This window comes from Plecotus auritus (assembly GCF_963455305.1).
Source record: "Plecotus auritus genome assembly, chromosome: 1".
Classification (NCBI taxonomy): domain Eukaryota; kingdom Metazoa; phylum Chordata; class Mammalia; order Chiroptera; family Vespertilionidae; genus Plecotus; species Plecotus auritus.
This window is the reverse complement of record NC_137770.1, coordinates 192,167,219-192,188,055: the sequence shown is the minus strand read 5'-3', so window position 1 is coordinate 192,188,055 and position 20,837 is coordinate 192,167,219. Positions and strand designations below refer to the sequence as shown.

At 38.4% G+C, this 20,837-nt stretch overlaps 3 protein-coding genes across 15 annotated transcripts in view; 1 reads left to right on the top strand and 2 right to left on the bottom strand.

The window, feature by feature from the left end:
* Nucleotides 1-8,701, bottom strand: part of HELQ (helicase, POLQ like) — a 43,049-nt gene extending 34,348 nt beyond the window's left edge. For 3 of the 5 annotated variants that reach the window (XM_080646918.1, XM_080646917.1, XM_080646916.1), the window contains exons 1-5: nucleotides 8,197-8,701; nucleotides 6,444-7,161; nucleotides 1,860-2,038; nucleotides 1,041-1,241; nucleotides 537-609 (exon numbers count right to left, since the gene is read on the bottom strand). In XM_080646918.1, coding sequence (XP_080503044.1) covers nucleotides 537-609; nucleotides 1,041-1,241; nucleotides 1,860-2,038; nucleotides 6,444-7,161; nucleotides 8,197-8,391 — 1,366 coding nt within the window. In that variant the 5' untranslated portion in view covers nucleotides 8,392-8,701. Of the gene's footprint in view, nucleotides 1-536; nucleotides 610-1,040; nucleotides 1,242-1,859; nucleotides 2,039-6,443; nucleotides 7,162-8,196 lie in introns of those variants that run through there. The other 2 variants (XR_013959334.1, XM_080646919.1) reach the window with 2 other exon arrangements.
* Nucleotides 8,702-8,736: 35 nt separating this feature from the next.
* MRPS18C (mitochondrial ribosomal protein S18C) lies at nucleotides 8,737-14,614 on the top strand. Of its 2 annotated transcripts, none has more exons than XM_080647039.1 (6): nucleotides 8,737-8,882; nucleotides 9,680-9,732; nucleotides 11,996-12,079; nucleotides 13,783-13,840; nucleotides 14,357-14,416; nucleotides 14,497-14,614. In XM_080647039.1, the coding sequence occupies exons 1-6, from the start codon at nucleotides 8,798-8,800 to the stop codon at nucleotides 14,571-14,573; spliced, it is 417 nt and encodes a 138-aa protein (XP_080503165.1). In that variant the 5' UTR covers nucleotides 8,737-8,797; the 3' UTR covers nucleotides 14,574-14,614. The 2 variants fall into 2 exon arrangements, with proteins under 2 accessions (XP_080503165.1, XP_080503164.1); XM_080647038.1 differs by having other exon boundaries at nucleotides 8,737-8,966.
* Nucleotides 12,967-20,837, bottom strand: part of ABRAXAS1 (abraxas 1, BRCA1 A complex subunit) — a 25,227-nt gene continuing 17,356 nt past the window's right edge. For 6 of the 8 annotated variants that reach the window (XM_080646961.1, XM_080646959.1, XM_080646960.1 and 3 more), the window contains 2 exons: nucleotides 17,225-17,339; nucleotides 14,766-16,845 (listed from right to left, as the gene is read on the bottom strand). In XM_080646961.1, the coding sequence (XP_080503087.1) occupies nucleotides 16,412-16,845; nucleotides 17,225-17,339 (549 nt within the window). In that variant the 3' untranslated portion in view covers nucleotides 14,766-16,411. Of the gene's footprint in view, nucleotides 13,459-14,765; nucleotides 16,846-17,224; nucleotides 17,340-20,837 lie in introns of those variants that run through there. The other 2 variants (XR_013959335.1, XR_013959336.1) reach the window with 2 other exon arrangements.

Here is a 20,837-nt window from a genome sequence, read left to right as displayed (position 1 = left end):
AGTAGAGAAGACCTTTAGAATAAATATTTCATGTACATTTGAAGACTATCTGATGTTGCAAAAGAGCTCCTTAAAGTGACTACTGGAATATACTGCATTGTTGGTATGATGATGATACTGAAGGTGGAGGCAGCAGCAGCTCTTATTGAGTGCTGTGCGCTAAGCATTGCTGAATGCTTCACATGTGCTAACTCATAATCCTCACAACAATCCCATCAGGTCAATACCATTACTATCCCCATTTTACAGATGAAGAAACAGAGAGGTTGAGTCATCTGCTTATGCACACATAGCTAGTAAATGAAAGATAAGGACAGGGATATCCTCACATGTTATTTTCATTTATCTTAACAATTATCCTCATTCATCCATTCTTCCAACAAAAATGTATACGCTTACCTTAGAAATCACAATCTAAGGCAGAAAGCTTACATATCTTACTCTAGGCTACATAATTTAGCTAGTAATAGAAATAAGTCTTTTATAGATCTCTTGATCATAAATCAATTAGTAACCACATTTGAAAAAATACTTACTACTAGTGTAGAGGATTTTTGCTAGGGTCATTTCCAGTACAGCCCCACGGCTTCCTTCAGCAATCATGTGCAACTTGAGATTTTTTTTAAAAAAGGGAGAAAAGTAAATCTGGATATAATGCCTATATAAAATATGCACATATTATATGAAATAAAGTAATCTTTATAACTCTTAAGCATTTTAGATATAGCAACTAGAGTACATATGCATTATTTCACTGATATTTTAAGTTAATGAGGTTTGGGGGCAACATCTTGACACATCTGGTATTCATAAGAACTATTACAAAATCGAATACACACACACACACACCACACATTCTCTTTTCAAGAAACACTTGAAACAAAACTGAATTTAAGATTATCAAGCATGAAATGTTTTCATCTGTACTGTTTATATAGTAAAACAAATTATTTATTCTCATACAGGTGCTAAGTGGATCCACATAATAATAACTGTTAGTATAATAAAAATGTTGATAAATTACAAAAGTAGTAACCCACCTCATCTACAACAACCAGACCCAGACTGCTAATCCTTCCAGTTTCAATCAAGGAGTTGACCAGACCATGTCCTTTTTCAATAGTGGCAATGTATAGTGATTTCTTTTCCCTTCTTTTAATTGGAGGAAATTTTCCTTTGCTTCCGGCATATTCTTCAACAAAGAAACCCAGTTCTATACCAAAGCTTGACAGACCTGAAATCTAGAATATTAGTTAAAATAAAAAAATGAAACAGATAAATAAGGACTTTAATTAAGTGCTCATGGGGATTTAAAAAAATCTAAAATTGTGTTTGATACCAATCAATGGGAACAAGGTCACAGATAAGACATAAACATCTAAGAAATGTCACAATTAGTGCTCACTTTGGCAGCACTTACATTAAAACTGGAATAATACAGAGAAGATTAGCATGGCCCCTGTGCAAGGATGACATGCAAATTTGTGCAGTGCTCCATATTAAAAAAAACAACATCCCAATTAATGTTGATATTTGCAAAATGAAGACAAGTTTTAAACTACATAATAAATGAGAAAGTCAATTTCAATTGTCTCCTCTGATATTAAAAAATCAGAGTAACTTATTTATTTTGATAAAATAATTGAAAGCAAGCTAAATATCAACAGAACATTTATAATGAAGTTTAATCCACCAGTTTAGATCAGAAAAGATTTTCAGTTCAGTACTCCATACTGCTTTTAACATTCTAAAAATATTAAATCCTCATCATTAATAGAAATCTCTTTTCAGTCAATAAAAAGTTACTTAATGTTAAAATAGCATTAGCAAATACCACTTGTTTAAAAAAAAAATCACACCTTTTCTTGGACAATTGCCACATATGGTAGGATCATTAAAACATCTTTGCGCCGGCAAAGCAGTTCTTGTAGCATTAAAATCTCAGCCACGAGGGTTTTTCCACCACTAGTTGGCAAGGAATATATTAAATTTTTTCTTTCTTGCACAGAATTCAAGGTTAAACAAGTATGTTGCCATTCTGTGGAATTAAAACAAAAGCATTATTTTCCCTTAATACAGTCTCAATCTTGGAAAGTTTTCTAAGAAGAAAATATCAAACCTAACATTTTGTAGCAATTTTCTTATAATAAATGTAACTATACATCAATTAAATGTCAAAAATCCCCAATGTGTGATGTGCACAGCCAGTGAGTCTAATTCTAATTCAGGCCTGGTCAGTGGGATGGGCATGGGATGGGCATCTAGCTCTCCTACTCGCCAGCTGCAAACTTAGGTCTAAGATCCCAGCATGGCGAGCAGTGCCTGCTGGACAAGAGGCATCATCTGGGACATCAGAGGACAGTACAGGATCTGTGTGAATTCTAAGGCTTTCCTCTTAGGTTCTGCAAGGAGACTGTGTAAGTTTCCCTTTTTCATTCATCCAAACACCATCTTAGAGAAATAGGAGGAGAAGGAAAAAAATGTTTGAGGTTTTGTACAAACCAAGGACTATTTAGCTCTCATGGGTAGCTGAGCTTTGAATGGCCTGAATACCAGTTTAAACTGGTAGTTTAAACCATAAAAGATGGATTATTAATTGGCACATCTAATGTTTCCACAACTTAGCAAGGTAGCATTCATGAAAAGCATCATGTCAGATCCAAAACATGGTGTGGAGCTGAAACCGGTTTGGCTCAGTGGATAGAGCGTCGGCCTGTGGACTGAAGGGTCCCGGGTTCGATTCCGGTCAAGGGCATGTACTTTGGTTGCGGGCACATCCCCAGTGGGGGGTGTGCAGGAGGCAGCTGATCGATGTTTCTCTCTCATCGATGTTTCTAGCTCTCTATCCCTCTCCCTTCCTCTCTGTAAAATATCAATAAAATATATTTAAAAAAACAAAAACAAAAACAAAAAAACATGGTGTGGAAACTAGTATAACTACTTTGTAGGATAATTTAACAATGTGGATCATAAGAAGTTTTCAGACTGTGCACCAGTGTTTTATCACTAGAAAAATGGGAAAAGATATTCAAGACATTTCACTGTAGGGAGAAATGCAAATAATCAATAAATACATAAAAAGATGTTTTAACTGTTACCTACTGGGTTTGGCAAAAATAAATAAAAGGGCCACTAATATAAAATCCAGCTGAGCAAAGTATGGTTTATGAGAGCATAAATTACTACAATATTTTTGGAAAGCAATTTAGCAGTATAAAAATAAAATTGCATGTTGTTTTTGATCTAGTAGTATTACTAGTAATACTTCTACAACTCTACACCCTTAGAAACAAAGGGGCATATAAAGATTATGTGCAGGATGCTCATCATGGCATTGTTTATATATAATAAAAGAAGACATTGGGGACAAAGGTTGAATGAATTTTGCACAATTATATGATGTAATTCTTTGCATCTTGAAAATGAGGGAATAGATGGTTAAATTTAAAAATGATTAACAGGATATATTACAAAGTATTAAAATAGTTATACATGAATGGCAATTACAGATGACTTATTGTGCATTTTTTGTGATATTCAAAAATTTGCAAATAACTGTACCTTTTTTACTTTAAAATATTTCAGGAAAAAAGATTTACAATTTTTCAAAAGTCCTTAAGTACTTAAATTTAACACTTAAAATATATTTTTTAAAAAGTCAGACTGGTGCCGAAACCGGTTTGGCTCAGTGGATAGAGCATCAGCCTGCGGACTGGAGGGTCCCAGGTTCGATTCCGGTCAAGGGCATGTACCTTGGTTGCGGGCACATTCCCAGTGGGAGGTGTGCAGGAGGCAGCTGATCGACGTTTCTCTCTCATCGATGTTTCTAGCTCTCTATCCCTCTCCCTTCCTCTCTGTGAAATATCAATAAAATATATTTTTTAAAAAAAATTAAAAAAAAAAAAGTCAGACTGGTATTACCCTTAGTTACCAACCTGCAGATGTTTGTGTGCGATAATACAACTTGACCATAGCTACATTTTATCCAACTCAGATTTTTAAAGTATAAAATGACCAAAATCATAAATATTTAGGAATATTCTTTATCTTCAAACATTACAAAAGTAAATTATAGCCCTGGCCCAGTGGCTCAGTTGGTTGGAGCATTGTGCCCTACACCAAAAGGTTGTGGTCTGATTCCTAGTCAGGACACATACCTAGATTGCAGGTTCCATCCCTCGTCAGGTGTCTTCAGGAGGCAACTGATCAATGTTTCTCTCTCCCTCTCTCTCTCAATTAAAAAACATATCCTCAGATGATATTTAAAATAAAAAAACTTTAAAGTAAATTATACTAACTTACTTCTCAATATTTATGCAAAATACATCAAGCATATAATTCCGTGATAAAAAAGCAACCACTACACTATGGGATGTGCAAAAGTAGGTTGTTTTGAATGCACAAAACAGATTATTCTTGCATTGTCACTTATAAATTATTGTATTACTAGAGACCTGGTGCACAAAAATCATGCACTCGGGGGCGGGGGGTCCCTCAGCCCGGCCTGTGCCCTCTCACAGTCTAGGAGCCCTCGGGGGATGTCCAACTGATGGCTTAGGCCCGATCCCCATGTCAGTTGGACATCCTTAGCGCTGCCATGGAGGCAGGAGAGGCTCCTGCCACCACCACCACTGCACTCGTCAGCTGTGAGCCCGACTTCTGGCTGAGTGGCGCTCCCCCAGTGGGAGTGCACTGACCACCAGAGGTCAGCTCCTGCATTGAGTGTCTGCCCCCTGGTGGTTAGTGTGCGCCATACTGACCTGTCGTTCCACCGTTCAGTCGATTTTCATATTAGCCTTTTATTATATAGGAGGATTTGTATTGCAACTGTAAACCTATTTTTGCCAGCCCCTGTATAAAGTTGAGGTTCTCTAGCTCAATGGTTCTCAAACTTTAGGCACATCAGACTACCCAGGAGGGCTTATTAAAGCAGACTGCCAGGCTTGCCCCCAGAGGTTCTGATTCAGGAGGTCGAGCTGGGTCCTGAATGCACATTTCAAGTTTATAGGTAATGCTGATGCTGGGGTCTAAGAACTCCACTTTGAGAATCACTGCTTTAGCACACATAATTATTTTTTAAATTGGTCATTTCATTAAGCTAAATTTACAAGTAAAAAGATTTAAAAAGTTATTTACCAAAGTTCATACTTTAAAACTACTAATATAATTACTGATTATCATTATTAAAGTCTAATTTGGCATGTCCTTCACACAGAATATAACCTGTAAAACAGTTACCTTTATTATCATCATTATCCCTTTTTAATAGATCAGAAACTAAGGCTCAGCGTACTAAACTTGTTTAAGTGACAGGGCCAGAATAAATAGGCCAACAACACCCAGCAGTTGAGAACCTACCAGGATATACCAGGTATAGTGCTAGTTATATAAGAAAAAGGTGAATTAGATAGAGCTCTGTCCTCAGGGTACTCATTCTGGTAGGAGATGCAGATTAAACAAAGGACAAGGTGCTAGGAGAAAAGCAAAGGAAAGAAAGTTAATATATCCTTTAAGAGCAATACACACCATTAGCTCTTAACTACAAATCTCACAATTTAGGATTTATTAGACTCCTATAATCTTATGTTAGACTTTTTCCCTGTAGTCCTACTTCTTGAACCTAATTGTCTTCTTCCTGAGAAGAGAAACCATGTTTTCATATTGTTCTTAAGACACTAACATAGGGGTTTCATAAATACTTATGCAGTGATTGGTTGATAGGCTAATCTTCCAGAATGGCAGCAATTGTACCTTCTTTGTCTAAAATAACACATATTTGAAATACAGGCAAGAATCTAGGACTTTTTAAAACATTACATGAGACATTAATATTCTTTGCACTTAAGTCTTTTCAGCCACCTTTAAAGATGTTTAGCTTTAATCAGTGGTATTACTACTACTACATTTCACTCAAGACATCTCAGTATTCAAAGGAATTCAACAAGTTTTGGTATAGAAGACAGAGCCAGCCAAGGAAGAACCAGCTAAGAAAAATGAGAAGCAGCTGGACAGTTAGAAAACCAAAACAAAACAGGAGTGGGATGTCAAGAAATCAAGAAAGAAGTGTTTCAAAAAGGATCTGGTCAACTGTGTCAGGCAAGCTACTGAGAAGTCAGGAAAGCTAAGAACTAAAGGTATTATTGGGTTTAGACAACCTAGTCATTATATCTTAAGTGAGCACATAGAACTCAGAGTTGGAGTGGGTTGGGAATTATTTGAGGTGAGGAAAGGGAGCCAGCAAGGATAAGTTTGAGAAGTGTGACCACAAAGGGAAGGAAAGAGGTTCAGCAGTAGCACAATTGGGATAGGTTGAGAGAGGATTGATACTTTGATTTGTTTTTAAGATGCAATGTATGACCATGGAAGAATCTCCTTTCTATTGATTTGCACTAATACTATGGTAATGGTGGCAAAATAGTTTTCATTCCAGCAAAATGCATTACCATATAATTTTTCAATTCCTTTGAACTGAACATAAAGGTCTCTCACTTTGCTGGGTAATGAATAAAAAGGACCAACATCATCTGATGATGACTCAATTGTTTTCTGAGCAACATTAATTTCTTCAGACAGGTGAGTCTCTTTGAGCTGTTTAGTCCTAGAAAATATTGGTATTTGGGCCTTTGCATTGACAGTCATGGCACTTTTTAGATGATCTTTAAGACTTTTTCTCCTATTAACATCTGAACTAGTTCTGACTTTAAAAGAGAATTCATCATTTTGCTGGGGTTGCTCTATGCTATTTTGGGGCAATTCCTCATTCATAGTCTTGTGAGAGGATGAGTTCCAATCCCTCTCTTTAGTAGACTGATTGCCCAATTCATTTGAAGAGTTCTGCAAATTTTCAAAGTATAAAACCTGTGAAGAAGGCAATTCATACAAAAGATCAGCTCCAGGTTCAATAGAGACATCTTCATGCCCGCTCTGGTTTTTTGTGTGCTCATCTGTTTTTAATTCAGTAAAGCTGCCTATAGTAGTAACGCTGAGTTGGTTATGTTTGATGTTTTCTGAACAAAGATCTTCGGTGGCAAGGTCTGTATCATGCTTCCTATTTACAGGAAGTTGCATATATTTTTGTTCCAGGTCATCAACTTGAGCTATAAGAGAATTTTCAGCAAAGCTATCATAGTCACCAAACATGTCCTCTTCACTATCATTATTCTGGAAAGAAAACAAAAATATTTATGGTCAATTCTAGCTTTAGTAAGAATGAAAGTTCCAGCCTAGGGCTAAACCAAGTATATAATTAAATGGTCACATACGGATCACAGAACTAAATGTAAATCACCCTGTGAAATATATATCATCATCCCATTTTACAGATAGAGAAAAGGAGGCCTAGATAGGGTAAGCGACTTGCCTAAACTGCACTCTTCGTGCATGACGATGCTGGGATCCTAATTCTTAAGCCAACACGAAATCCTTCAAGCGGTAGGTAGCAAGGCTGGTAGACATCTATTGGGATGTCATCTGACTGGAAGTTCTGATACTGCACTATCCCTGCCCTCCCAGACTCTAATCTAGAGAGTGGCCTTTAACAAAACCATGCTTGTACTCCTGGACACTCCAAGATTGTCCCTAGGAATTTGGAATTGAGAGGGAGAGTCTGCACACTGACTTACAGTAGTCTACTAAACAGAAGAGATGTAAACCCGGAGGTAGCAGTACAGTGTAGTGATTAAAAACACAGGACTCGGAGCCAGAAGTGTCATTTCTTAACTTCTCAGGGCCTGATTTCTGCTGTAAATGTAACTAGCTTAAGAAAGTACCCAGCATATAATTCGTCCGCTCTTCATAATTGGTAGATTTTATTGGTACAGCAGAAGCAGCAGTAACTTCGAAGTCTAACTCTGCGTCTCAGTCAAGCCACTTATCTGCTGCGTGAACAACTTTTATGTGTCCAGGGTCTGCGTTTCACATCTATGTAAAAACGGGGATAATAAGGCAATACCTCACAAGTGAGAATTAACAACAATAACAGACCTGAGGTAAGCACACGAAGACTAGTGGATAACTAGTCAATTGTTTGCACCTGAGAAGGACGCTGCCAAAATTTTAGAGTTTCCAATTCCATGCCTTCTATAGCTGATCCCCCACTCCTCAGTGGGTACGCGCCGTAGGAGACCTGGGTTTGTATCACCGCCCCTAAGGTGGGACATGGGACGAGGAACTCCGGGGAATCTGATGGGGCTGTACCTCGACCGGTTGTACGCCCCCAGTTTTCCGTCGCGGGCTTCCAGCTGCCATCTCCTCTTCTTCCTTCTCCTCCTCCTCGTCATCGCCCGGCTTGAGCTCGTCCGCGGTGCGGGCGGCAAAAAGGATCTCTAGGCTAGGACGGTTCCTTTTGCGGACAGACACCCGCCGGCGGATGCGGGAACTGCCTTCATCCATGGCCGGGGCCGAGGGCCCTGCCCGAGGGACGTCTCCCGCGACCCAGCCGCCACACCCCAGAGGAGGGGTGAGTGGAGGACAGAGCAACAGTAGCGACAGAGGCCGAGGACACTCGCCTCTCCCTCCATCCACTTTTGGGAAAGACCACAAATGAATTGCTCTCGGGTCGGAACTGGAGGCACAAGGTAGCAGCACACCTTCCTCTCGCCCAATCGTAGGTGTCGCGGGCTTGCGGCGCGGCCAGGGTGGGCGCGAAAAGGTTCTGCGCAAACGCAATGAACACTCCTCTGCGGCCCGGCGTTTGCTTGCGGAACCTTTCTCGCGAGTCCTCGAGCTAACCGAGAGCACCGGAAAGGACTTGGGCGGACGACTTAGGAGGAGAAAGGGAAGAGAGGACCGAGGAACTATGGCTTCTTTGGTTGCCGTTTGCAGTGGTCCGGGGAGGAAAAAGTTTACGTACTTCCTAACGGCTGCTGTCAGCTGTCGAGCGGGTAAAGTCTCCTATCCTCTGCTTCGCGGTAGCACGGCAGCCGCCGCCCTAGCCCTAGTTAGGTCGGTGCAGTCGCCACTGCTAGGTAAACGTCGCCGTTTTCCAGGCAATGGACGTTTCTCCTACGTGGGAATCTGTAATGGACCATGACTAGCATTTTAAAGCTGAAAGGGACGTGAGATGTCTTCCAGTACACTTTATTTTTTTTTAACATACGAGGAGAGTAATGGGGTGATTATTAAAGAGACAGGGACTTGCCTGAGGCCTCGGGGTAAACTTGGTAAGGAAGGGACATCTCCAGTCATCCAGCAGCAAATTCCGGATGTCTGAAGTCCCAAATCAGGGCGAAATTGTGAGAGAGGCCCTCGAATCTACAATTTTTGTACTTTCATCTTTTCTGTGCGTCTCTATCAATAACTATTATCCGTAAGGGGTCTGTTACACATTTTCCCTCTGTTGCTTCTTCCCCAAGTATTTGCATTAAAAATGTTTCTAACTGTGGGGTGAAGGGAAAATAAATATCGCAGAGCGCAGATGAGAGATTGTGTGGCTGGGGAAAGGGTATATATACCTTTTTTCCAAAGCCCTGGAAGGCACATCCATATTAAGTCTTACTCTGCTTCAAACCTAAAGGTTTTTGTCCAATCATTGTGAGTATAATGAATTGAAAACCTACCTTTTACATTCAGGTGTCCTTTGATCTTATGTCCCTTGCTTCATCTTGCCCCCATAAAGCAATGTCTTTAGCTACTCAGCTAACTAAAGAATTGGTTTGTTGCTGTTTCTGTTTACTTGCAGTGCTGTGGAGAAGTTGTTCACAGTATAAACAGGTAACCAGCAATGAGGACCTGGTAAGAATTGTTTTCTTCCTTTTTATAAGGCATTTGCAAATATGACCAAATTCTTATATTTTAGCTATTCAAATAGAGTTCAACAGGGGGACAATACAATCAATAATCATTAGTCTGAGTTTGAAAAGTATAATTCATTGATGAGTAGTCACTTGAGTTTTGAAGAGAATTCCTAGATTTCTAGAAAGAAGCATGGCTTCTGCCCTGGTTGGTATGGCTTAGTTGGTTGGAGCATCGTCCTGTACACCAAAAGGTGGCGGGTTCGATTCCCTGCAGGGCACATACCCAGGTTGTGGTTTCTAGCCTCAGTCCGGGCACATGTGGGAGGAAACTGATCATCAATGTTTCTCTTTCTCCCTTCCTGTCTCTCAAAATCAATAAAAAAATATTTTTTAAAAATTATGGCTTCTATAATACCATATTTTTCTTCCTAGATCTTAAATTTAAGGATATGTGCTTTGGGAATTTAAAAAGGTTGTTTGGGTGGATGGAATAATTGCACATAATCCAACAAAGACATTATATACAAAGCTTACTTACAGGTTGGCTCTCTTCCCCGTTTCAAGTTCGATTTTATTATTGTCCCATTCATCAATTTTGGAGGGCGGTTGTCTTAATAAATGAGAGATTAAAGTTTCATATGAGGACATTAAATGTAATTTCTTCTATCCTGTAGATGTATTTTTATAGGTTTTAAGTACTAGGGTTGGACTTGGCAGTATAGGTTTTCTTCCTACTTGCAAAGATAATTTGACACTAATCAGATCATACAAAGCACATAGTACAGTGTAGGGAAGGAATATAGTCAGTCATTACATGTGAGCTGAATGTAAATTGGTTTAAGAACATTTGAGGACTTGGAAAAAACAAAGAACTCTAGTCCTCCTGAGCATCTATCTTAATCATTCAATTCACAAACTACCGCAAGAGAGTGAAGGAAATTACTAGAGCTCCTTTTTAGCTTATAAACCCCACTTAGACACTAATGAAAGCTATGGATTTCCTCAGAAAAAGCACACATGCCCGGCCGATGTGGGTCAGTGGTTTGAGTGTGGACCTATGAACCAGGAGATCACAGTTCAGGGCACATGACTGGGTGGCATTCTCCATCCCCAGTAGGGGTCGTGCAGGAGGCAGCTATCAGTGATTCTCTACCATCATTGTTTATATCCCTCCCTCCCTCCCCCTCTCTCTCTCTGAAATCAAGAATTATTTTTAAAATCTATTTAAAAAACAAACGAAAAAGGCACATAGTCCCACTCATTTGAAATTTTACATACAACTACAGGAGTTTGAGGACTTTAAAGCCATTTCTAGATTAAGAATCTCTAGACTGGAGTTGCTTATACTCATAGTAGGAGGGAGGCATTGTTTCAGAAGATTATAGTTAGTGAAGAAAGGAAATCCAAAAGCTGACACAAACTTATAAAGCAGTCTGGGAGCCATAAAATGGTAGTCAAAGGACCTTATATTATAGTAAGCTATGGGGCATTGTCTTTTTAAAACAACAATAGTGCCCCAGCCGGTTTGGCTCAGTGGATAGAACATCGGCCTGCAGACCGAAGGGTCCTGGGTTCGATTCTGGTCAGGGGCATGTACCTTGGTTGCAGGCTCCTTCCCAGCCCTGGCCCTGGTCAGGGCTCCTGCAGGAGGCAACCGGTCGATGTTTCTGTCTTTCCCTCTCTCTTCCATTCTCTAAAAATCAATGGGAAAATATCCTCAGGTGAGGATTAACAAAAACAAATAAATAAAGGTGATTAAATGTTTTTTTAAAAAAACAACAATAGTGATAAAACATCTGATAGAGAAATATGGGGATGGATTTAGACGTTACATATGACACCTGTTGTGCTATTAGATTTTCTTAATTTAAATCTTAAGAATTTTTAGTCACTTGGGCAGAACATTTGAGAAATCACTTAGTACAGATTTAATTTGTTTCTCCCATAAGCCCTTTTTCCTCCGAAGACTGTATTTTATCCTAGAACCCATGACTTAACTCCTCCTTAACCAAACTAAGCCAAAATAAAACACTTGTACAAAATATGGAAAAGCATACTGAAATCTTTATAATGGTGAATCCTTTTCAGAAGTATTTTTTTTTTCTTTTACAAGCCAAGATGTTATATTCCTTTTCACAGTAAGAAAGGCAGAACTAATTCTTTGGATAGATTTAAATGTGGTAGCCTTAAGGTTTAGTGTTTTTTAGATTCGAAATTAATGCATTAAACTTTTTAATCAGATTCTTTTCCCTTTATCCTAGCCTGTTCCAATAGAAAATCCTTATAAGGAGCCTCTTAAAAAGTGTGTCTTGTGTGGAAAACGTGTAGATTATAAGAATGTACAGGTGAGATGTTTTTACTTCACTATGATATTTGATTCTAGGATTTTGCTTTTTTATTAGTCCTAACTAAAGGGAATCAAGTCAGTTTTATAACAGGCTTTATGGAGGGGCATCTGTTTTAGCAACATCATAATCCCAAATCTGGTTATATTTCTATGTATAAAGCATCTCTATTTTATTCTAATAGTAGCTCACAATGGCAGTAATTCTTAGTTGATGGAGGTAAGTAGTTTGGAAGAAGTTGATCTCTCTACCTCACCACCAATATCACTGCTTCAAATACAACTTTATCTGTTTTACAGCTCTCAGCAAGTTAAGTAGCAAATCTGGGGTAGAGAATGATGTTGGAGTTAAGTATACTGACAATAGTATAAAGTGATAGCTGCCTTATAGGGAGAAAAACCAAGAAAATCTTTAAATGCACATATTAGGAAAGAGGACATATGTAATACTTTCAACAATAAAGATTTATAAAAAAACTAGAGGCCTGGGGCACGAAATTTGTGCACGGGGCGGGGGGGGCCTCAGTCCAGCCTGAACCCTCTCCAATCCGGGACCCCTGGGGAGATGTCCCTGGGATCAGGCCAAAACCGGCAGTTGGACATCCTCTCACAATCCAGGACTGCTGGCTCCTAACTGCTCACCTGCCTGCCTGCCTGATTGCCCCTAACTGCCCCCTGTCAGCCTGATCACCCCTAACCGCCTCTGCCTTCCAGCCTGGTCACCCCCAACTGCCCCCCCCCCCCCCCGCCAGCCTGGTCACCCCCAACTGCCCCCCCCCCCCCCCGCCGGCCTGGTCGCCCCTCACTGCCCCCCTCTGCCGGCCTGGTTGCCCCTCACTGACGCCCCTGCCGGCCAGGTTGCCCCACGCAGCCTGCTGTTCAGTTGTTACTGTGAGGGTGTTGTGACCAATTTGCATATTACCCATTTATTAGTATAGATTAACAGTCATAACAATAAAAAAATAAAAATAAATGCAACATATTAGGAGGATTATGCCAAGAACACTGCCTGGCACCTGGAAAGTGCTAAAGAATTTAAATTTATGAAACAAAATTATAGCAAATGGCCCAATGTACCTATATCTCTTAAAGACCTCAATATAGTCTGGTATTATGTGACAGTCTATCATGATAGGTGAAATGTTTAGTATTTCTTTGTAAGCAGGAGTATTTTAGAAAATCTGTATAAACAAGAAAACAGCTTTAGCCCTGGCTGGTGTGGTTCAGTTGGTTGAGTGTTGTTCCATGCACCAAAGGCCACTGGTTCAATTCCCAGCTAGGGCACATGCCCAGGTTGTAGGCTTAGTCCCCAGTAGGAGGCATGCAGGAGCCAGCCCATGGGTGTTTCTCTCTCACATTGATGTTTCTCTCTTCCTTTCTCTAAAATGAATAAAAACATTTAAAAAAGAAAACAGGGTTAGCACTGAAACAATATGCTCATTAATTTGTTGTACAGACATTTTGAACAGACTGGGTAAGAGATATTAACTTTAATAATTGCTTTAGTTACTTAAAAAGATGATCTGTCAATAGGATGAGCATAGTAGTATTTTTCATATTTTATAAAGTTTGTCTGAGATTTATTAATAAACCTTTAACTTGAAGGTGACATGAGGTATGCTTTTTGAAATTTACACAATCAAGAATGAATAATACATGTACTAATATAAATTTTTTCTTCCTCTCCAAATAAAACTCAAACAGCTTTTGTCCCAGTTTATTTCTCCATTTACTGGATGCATTCATGGAAGGCACATAACAGGTATTTTGTTTTCTCTTATAGCAACTTATAAATCTACTTTTGTTATTTAAGAAAACTGGCAAATGTTTATTTTCAAATAGTATATAAATCACTATTAGAAAGCTTAGTATTTAAGAAAGCTTCTTAGTCCAAAAAGGGTACTATTTTATATATCTTATATTCAGAGGTAGCCATAATCTGACATGTAGAAAACTTGTGTTTAAAAAATTGTGTTGGTATTTTGGAGTACACTATAATCGCTCCTAGACTATTATTTAAACAGAGGCCTATTTCTCATAGGCCAATTTGGATCTGTCACTTATTTTTGTAAATAGCTTAGTTTACGTAGTGTCTGTGGCTGGCTGCTTTGTGTACTAAGAGTAGAATTGAGAAGTTACGACAGAGACTGTACAGTCTGCAAAGTTTAAGATACTTACTATCTGGCTCTTTACAGGTTTTCCGATCCTCCCTTGACTTAAACAATTGTTATGCATTTTGAATATTGGTATTTTTTTATGAATAAGCATTTTTTTATAGGTCTTTGTGGGAAGAAACAAAAAGAAATCACAAAAGCTATTAAGAGAGCACAAATAATGGGTAAGAGAATCTGAAAAATTATTTGGGCTTATCAATTTTGGCTGTTACCTTTTGTGAAGAACTTAATTGTCTCTTTACAGGTTTTATGCCAGTTACATACAAGGATCCTGCATATCTCAAAGACCCTAAAATTTGTAACATCAAATATCGGGAGTAAATTATATAAAATTATCATCAATAAACTTATTTTAAAATAAATGGTTGTTGACTCAAACTATAAGATTTAATAACCTTTAGAAAATTAGTAGGCTAAAATAAATCTTATCAAACTATAAATCATTGCTGTAACTCTTAATATGAAATTTTATGAAGAAAAGTGTTTCAGGAGTGAAGTGAGGCGTTCCATACCAGTGAGTGTTCACTAAATAAAACCAAATTACTTGAAGTGTTAACACTCTTACATTTCCATACACATGAATAAAAAAATTGGTACTGTAGCACTGTCATTTATATCTGGTCCACAAATAGCTTATACAATAAATAGACTGCTGAAAATGGGATATTAAATATAGAAGAGATGACTTGTATTTGGATTTTACTTTAGATCCAGATTATGTCTTGTCGGTGGCATTTTAGAGATGTGGGTACAGGAAAGTGGAATGCTTGTATAATGTACAAATCCCTCACGACAGGGTGTGGACATGAAATTGCTCAGGAGGGTTTTCTAACTAGCAAATACAGGTATACTGAGCTAGGACAGTGGATCTTCTCGTTGTAGATACGTTTCATTGGATGGATAGTGGTGATGTCACAGGACCTAACATTTATTCCTGGGCTAGTCTATCCTGAAACTGATAGTGTCCTTTAAATAAACTGATCCATAGGCGATATATTGTGTCATCTTATTGCCAAAAGTTGGAGAGAAATTGGAATTTTTCCTATATTCTTTTCCTCCTTTTCACTAAATACACTAAAAGTTGGGTCATCAAACTCAATTGTGGAAGTTCAGTTGTGTACTAATTAATGACCTGAGCAAACTTCTCTGATAGACAGTTCAGTAGTGTTGTGCAACAGTATAAGCTAAATACGTTTGTACCTCTATAGCATTTTAGCAAATTGAACTTTCCGTGAAGGCACATTTAAACTTCAGTCTGAGTAAATATGTAGGATCTTTGAAAAATCTCAAGCTGTTATCTAAAGAAGATATTTGCATATATGTTGGCTGCTTGTTGCCTCTGCTGTTCCTACTCTTGCCTGTGCACCCAGTTTTGTTCATTTATTGGTTACATTTAGATATTATCTATGTTCTGTATGCTCTAATGTTTGTGATTATTTTTAAATAGGGTTCAGACTGACAACCTGTTTCCCTCCTGCCCTCCACAACACCACAGGGCTTCTTATGTAACCAGCAAAACAATCCCAGAAGAAACTCATTATTTGCAAAATCATTCCTAGTATTATGTAGGCTTCCTAAGCACCCCAAGGTAACTAATGCATGTTAACACAGATAAAAGATGATAATTTTTGATATTGGCTATGAATTTGCTCTATTACGAAATAACATGGAAAAGCAATGGCCAGAGTGTGTGCTCAGCATTTCATACAGTGAGTGAAACATGAAGGCTTCATGTGATGTGTATAGTTCATAGAAAATTCTCAATTACGAAACAGACAAATACAAAAAAAAACATAGCAAAAGCTCTCTTAGCCAACCTCCACTTAACCAATTCATTAGATTAAATTGGGTTAAACTAAACATTCTTCCTAAAAATCTTACTGAAGCCCATGACTCTCCTACCTGTTGAGTTCTGCATTGCCAAGAGTCAGCTCTTTTGTTCTCATAACTGTAAGTTGATTTGTTATTGTAGTGATGAAAAATGAGCATTAAAAAGAAAGTTACTCCTGCAATAAAAACTAAGTAAATGCTTTGGAAGGCCAATAGAAATAGTTTCAAAAAATAGTTGTCAAAGTAGGTGTGGTTAGGTTTTGTTTTTTTTAATGTATTACTGCAAATAGCCAGACACAGCTGATCAAAAATCTTTTGGCCTAAAAGGATCAAAATGTAGGAGACCTTGGATAGTCACCAGAATCCTTCATTTTCTCAATCTCCTCATCTGTTTCTGGGCTGCTCGTGGATGATTTTTCTTGGTTACTATTATCAGTATCTGTTTTAGATGGTTGGCTTTGTATATCCAACAGCCGTAACTTCTTGAATTGCCATCTGTCATCTGTATCTAAAGCTTTACGCTTCATCTCTTGCCGTGCAATACTAGCTGGACTAGCTTCAGGAATGTCAGTGTATTCTACCATTAAGGTCAGGTTGTCTACCACATTGACTTGGTGATTGGTATTACAGCTACTTTTAGAGATATGCCTATTTTTCAAGGAGATAACACATGAGTGAAGAAATTCACAATCTGGAAAAAAGGTCCGTAAAGCTTGACAAAGAATAATGTTCTCCTGAGGGTCTTTTTGGACATTCTTCTCTCCTAAAACAAAATAAAATAACAGTTCAACATACAATAGTTGTTCTACAAAGCATTTATAGTTATCTATTTGTTAGTAAAGTTGAGTCAGAAATACTAACAATTTTATCAACTTGTCTAAACTGAGAAAAATGACTGGCATAATCCCAAACTCCCAACTCATGCCATAATATTCTAAGAGAATATTATAATTAAATTCTTTAATATCAACAATAGAATATAATAGCACCATGTTCTTTGCTCAGTGGGATTAAGAGTATTAATAAAACAATTATTTTTAATCTTAAGATGGGCAAATTCATCAGTGCAGCTGGCTCATCCATAATTCAAATCAGAATTTTTTTAGGCATAGAAATAGGTGGTGTGCGAACTTTTTACTTACGTGTTACTTGAATCTGTGCTTGTTTTCTTTTTTTAATTTCTTGTTTTAATCTGTTTACATCCTTTAGTAGTTTTTCTACTGCTTCCTCACTCTCTTCTACTTGTTTGCATATACTCTGCAAAATAAAATAATGCAAGGGTATGGATAAAGTTCCCAGTCTGGTTTCATAAAAACCTTTATGGTACATAATATCAAGTATTACTTGCTTTTATAAAAACTTTAATTTTGCTATTTTTTGGAGGAACTCAACAATAAGCACTTGTATGATACTTTATAGATAGCAAATGTTTTACAGATGTATTAACTTCCCATTTATACACTAGCTTTATCATACCAGTTATTTCTTTGATAATGCACTGAAATAAAAAACAAAAATATTTAACTCACCTTGAAACAAAAAATACTGTACTATTTTGAGGTGCATAACTACTGTAAACATTTAATATTAAAGAAAAGTGACTGCATTTTGCTGTTATGAAAGAATTTTCATACAGGAACTTCATAGTTCCAAAAAAGAAACTACTTTTTTATTTTTAACTGTTGACACTATTACAGATGGACCCCTTTTTCCTCCTCTTTGTCCACCTCCACCCAGTCCCCCACCTCCCCAATAGTACCCAAAAAAAAAAAAAAAGACAGAGACAAGCCCTGCCTTTCCCTCTTTCCCTCTCCCCTTTTCTTCCCCCACAGGCATGCATCTCCTAAACCAGGGGTGGGCAAACTTTTTGACTCGAGGGCCACAATGGGTTCTTAAACTGGACCGGAGGGCCGGAACAAAAGCATGGATGGAGTGTTTGTGTGAACTAATATAAATTCAAAGTAAAGGAGCGGAGGGGAGAGCAAGGGAACCGGATAGAACAGCCGGATCCGGCCCGCAGGCCGTAGTTTGCCCACGGCTGTAGGGTTCCCATAAGACTTGCAACTGGGTGAGCAATGGGCAGTAGCCCTTGTCCCAAGCTAATCCCTTGAACCTGTCCCCAAGGTCCCCTTTTCTCTGACTCTCCAGTGAGCTGACAGTAGCCCTGCCTTGGCTCACTTCTTTCCCATAATAAACGCACTCTCAAAAAAAAAAAAAGGAAAGAAAGAAAAGAAAAGCAGACCAGCCTCATGTGTCTGTTTGAAGTTCTAATATCCTTTGACTCAGTGATTTCATTTTGGAGATATATCTTAATAACAAAATATATATAGGATGATTCTTAGTATAATATCAAATCAAAAGTTACTTTCCGGTGTGGCTCAGTGGTTAAGCATTGACCCATGCACCAAGAGATCAGGACACATGACCAAGTTGTGGGCTCATTCCCCAGTACAGGGCATGTAAGAGGCAGCCAATTAATGTTTCTCATCCATGTTTCTCCCTCGCCCTCTCTCTCAAATCAATATAAAAACCTATTTAAAAAAATTTAGCCGAAACCGGTTTGGCTCAGTGGATAGAGCGTTGGCCTGCGGACTGAAAGGTCCCGGGTTCGATTCCGGTCAAGGGCATGTACCTTGGTTGTGGGCACATCCTCAGTGGGAGATGTGCAGGAGGCAGCTGATCGATGTTTCTCTCTCATCGATGTTTCTAGCTCTCTATCCCTCTCCCTTCCTCTCTGTGAAATATCAATAAAATATATATTTAAAAAAAAATTTTAAGTAACTATTTTTCAATTACAGGGTAAAAGATTATTATAGCCAGTTTTAGTAGATACTTTTTTAAAAAAAATTTAAAGGAACTATTTTCCAATTATAGGGTAAAAGGTTATTATAGTCAGTTTTAGTAGATAACTTTTTTTTTTAATCCTCACCAGAGGATATATTTTTCCCACTGATTTTTAGAGAAAGTAGGAGGGAGGGAGGAGAAGGGAGAGAGAGAAAGAGAAATATTGATGTGAGAGATTCACATCAATTGCTTGCCTCGGACTGGGGATTGTACCTGCAACCCTTTGGTCCTTGGGCCTGAGTCAAAGTGGCCAGGACTAGTGGATACTTTTTTTTTTTTTTTAAATATATTTTTATTGATTTTTTACAGAGAGGAAGGGAGAGGGATAGATAGTCAGAAACATCGATGAGAGAGAAACATCGATCAGCTGCCTCTTGCACACCTCCTACAGGGGATGTGCCCGCAACCAAGGTACATGCCCTTGACCGGAATCGAACCTGGGACCTTTCAGTCCGCAGGCTGACGCTCTTCCACTGAGCCAAACCGGTTTTGGCTGGATACTTTTTTAAATGTCTGCTTAGCCTATTTATCATGAACTTGTTCACGCTGCCATAAGTTCACCAATAAACCCTTCACTAACGTCACCCTAACTTACCCAAGCAGAGACATACATAGCAAATCAGCAAACCCTAATAATCTCTTGAATAGAAGAGCTCTCTAAATGCAACTGTGAGTTAGCTGTCTGGCCAGCCAGTGGATGAATAAACAGAAAGACCTGTAGATACTTTGAAGGAAACCGTTGTGCAGACACAGAGGGAGAGAAAGTTGTGATGGCACTCTTAATTCCTGGTTCCAATTTCTTCCTGAAACTCAGCTGCTTTCTGCCTACAGTTCCTTTAATACACCTCTTTACATTCCGTATTTTAGCCCAAGTTGGTACTTTTAACATAAGAGTTCCAATGTACTACTCTATGAAATACACTGCCATTAAAAAGAACAAAAGAATATGTAGCAACATGAAAAATGTTTAATATATTGAATAAATAAAAATCATGATACACATTGATGTACCTCCATCACTATCAACTATATACAAGTATGTATACATTAGGGAAAAACTGCAGAATATGGCAAAGTGAAAACAGTTATGTTGCAATGGTGGCATTCTAAATGTTTCTCTATTTTCTAAAATTCCTGTACTATCATTCATATTAGTAGTGTGTAAAACGTATTAACGTCATTTCTCTTAGTGTGTGCTCTATTGATGAGTATGGCGACCATGGAAGTATACTACTGTAATCTTATCTGGAGGAGGCATAGTTGACTAGCAGCCCAGCTGCCATGCTTTTGGACCCACTACTGTGTCTGTGCTTAGGCCAGGCTTTCTCTAGGCTGCTCTTAGTGACTGAGCACGTTGTGGGTATTATTACAAGTCCATTCCTATAGGACAGCTTTGCCTGGCTGAAACTTTTCTGGTCCTGCATTCTAAATAAAGTTCTTCCTACCCAATTTCCTTTCTCTGTCTTCTTTTTCAGAAGCACCCTCCCCTTCTCAGGCCCAATAAATCTGTCTAATCCTACCTTGATGTTTATTTCTCAAAGGATTGAACTGACAAAGTAAGATAGAGCTAAATACAGTGCTAGACTGTCTTGTTCCCAAATATTTGCTTTTGTTTTTATCCTATAAAAGGATTAGATGTCCCTACCTACTGTCATGCGATATCCTCTGACCAATGAAATACAAGTGGAAGAGACAAGCCATCTCTGAGCAGTTTTAAGAACTGCTGTGAATTTCCACTAGCTTTCTTGTTCTTTTCCTTTGTCATGAGAGGAGCATATCCCACGTAAGGGCTGCTCCTTCAGTCTGGATCCTAGAATGAAGATACTTAGAATAGGAGCAGAGTTGCAGCCAAGACATTATGTGAGACTAAATTTTTATGTTTATAGGCTACTAAAATTGAGGTCTTTGTTA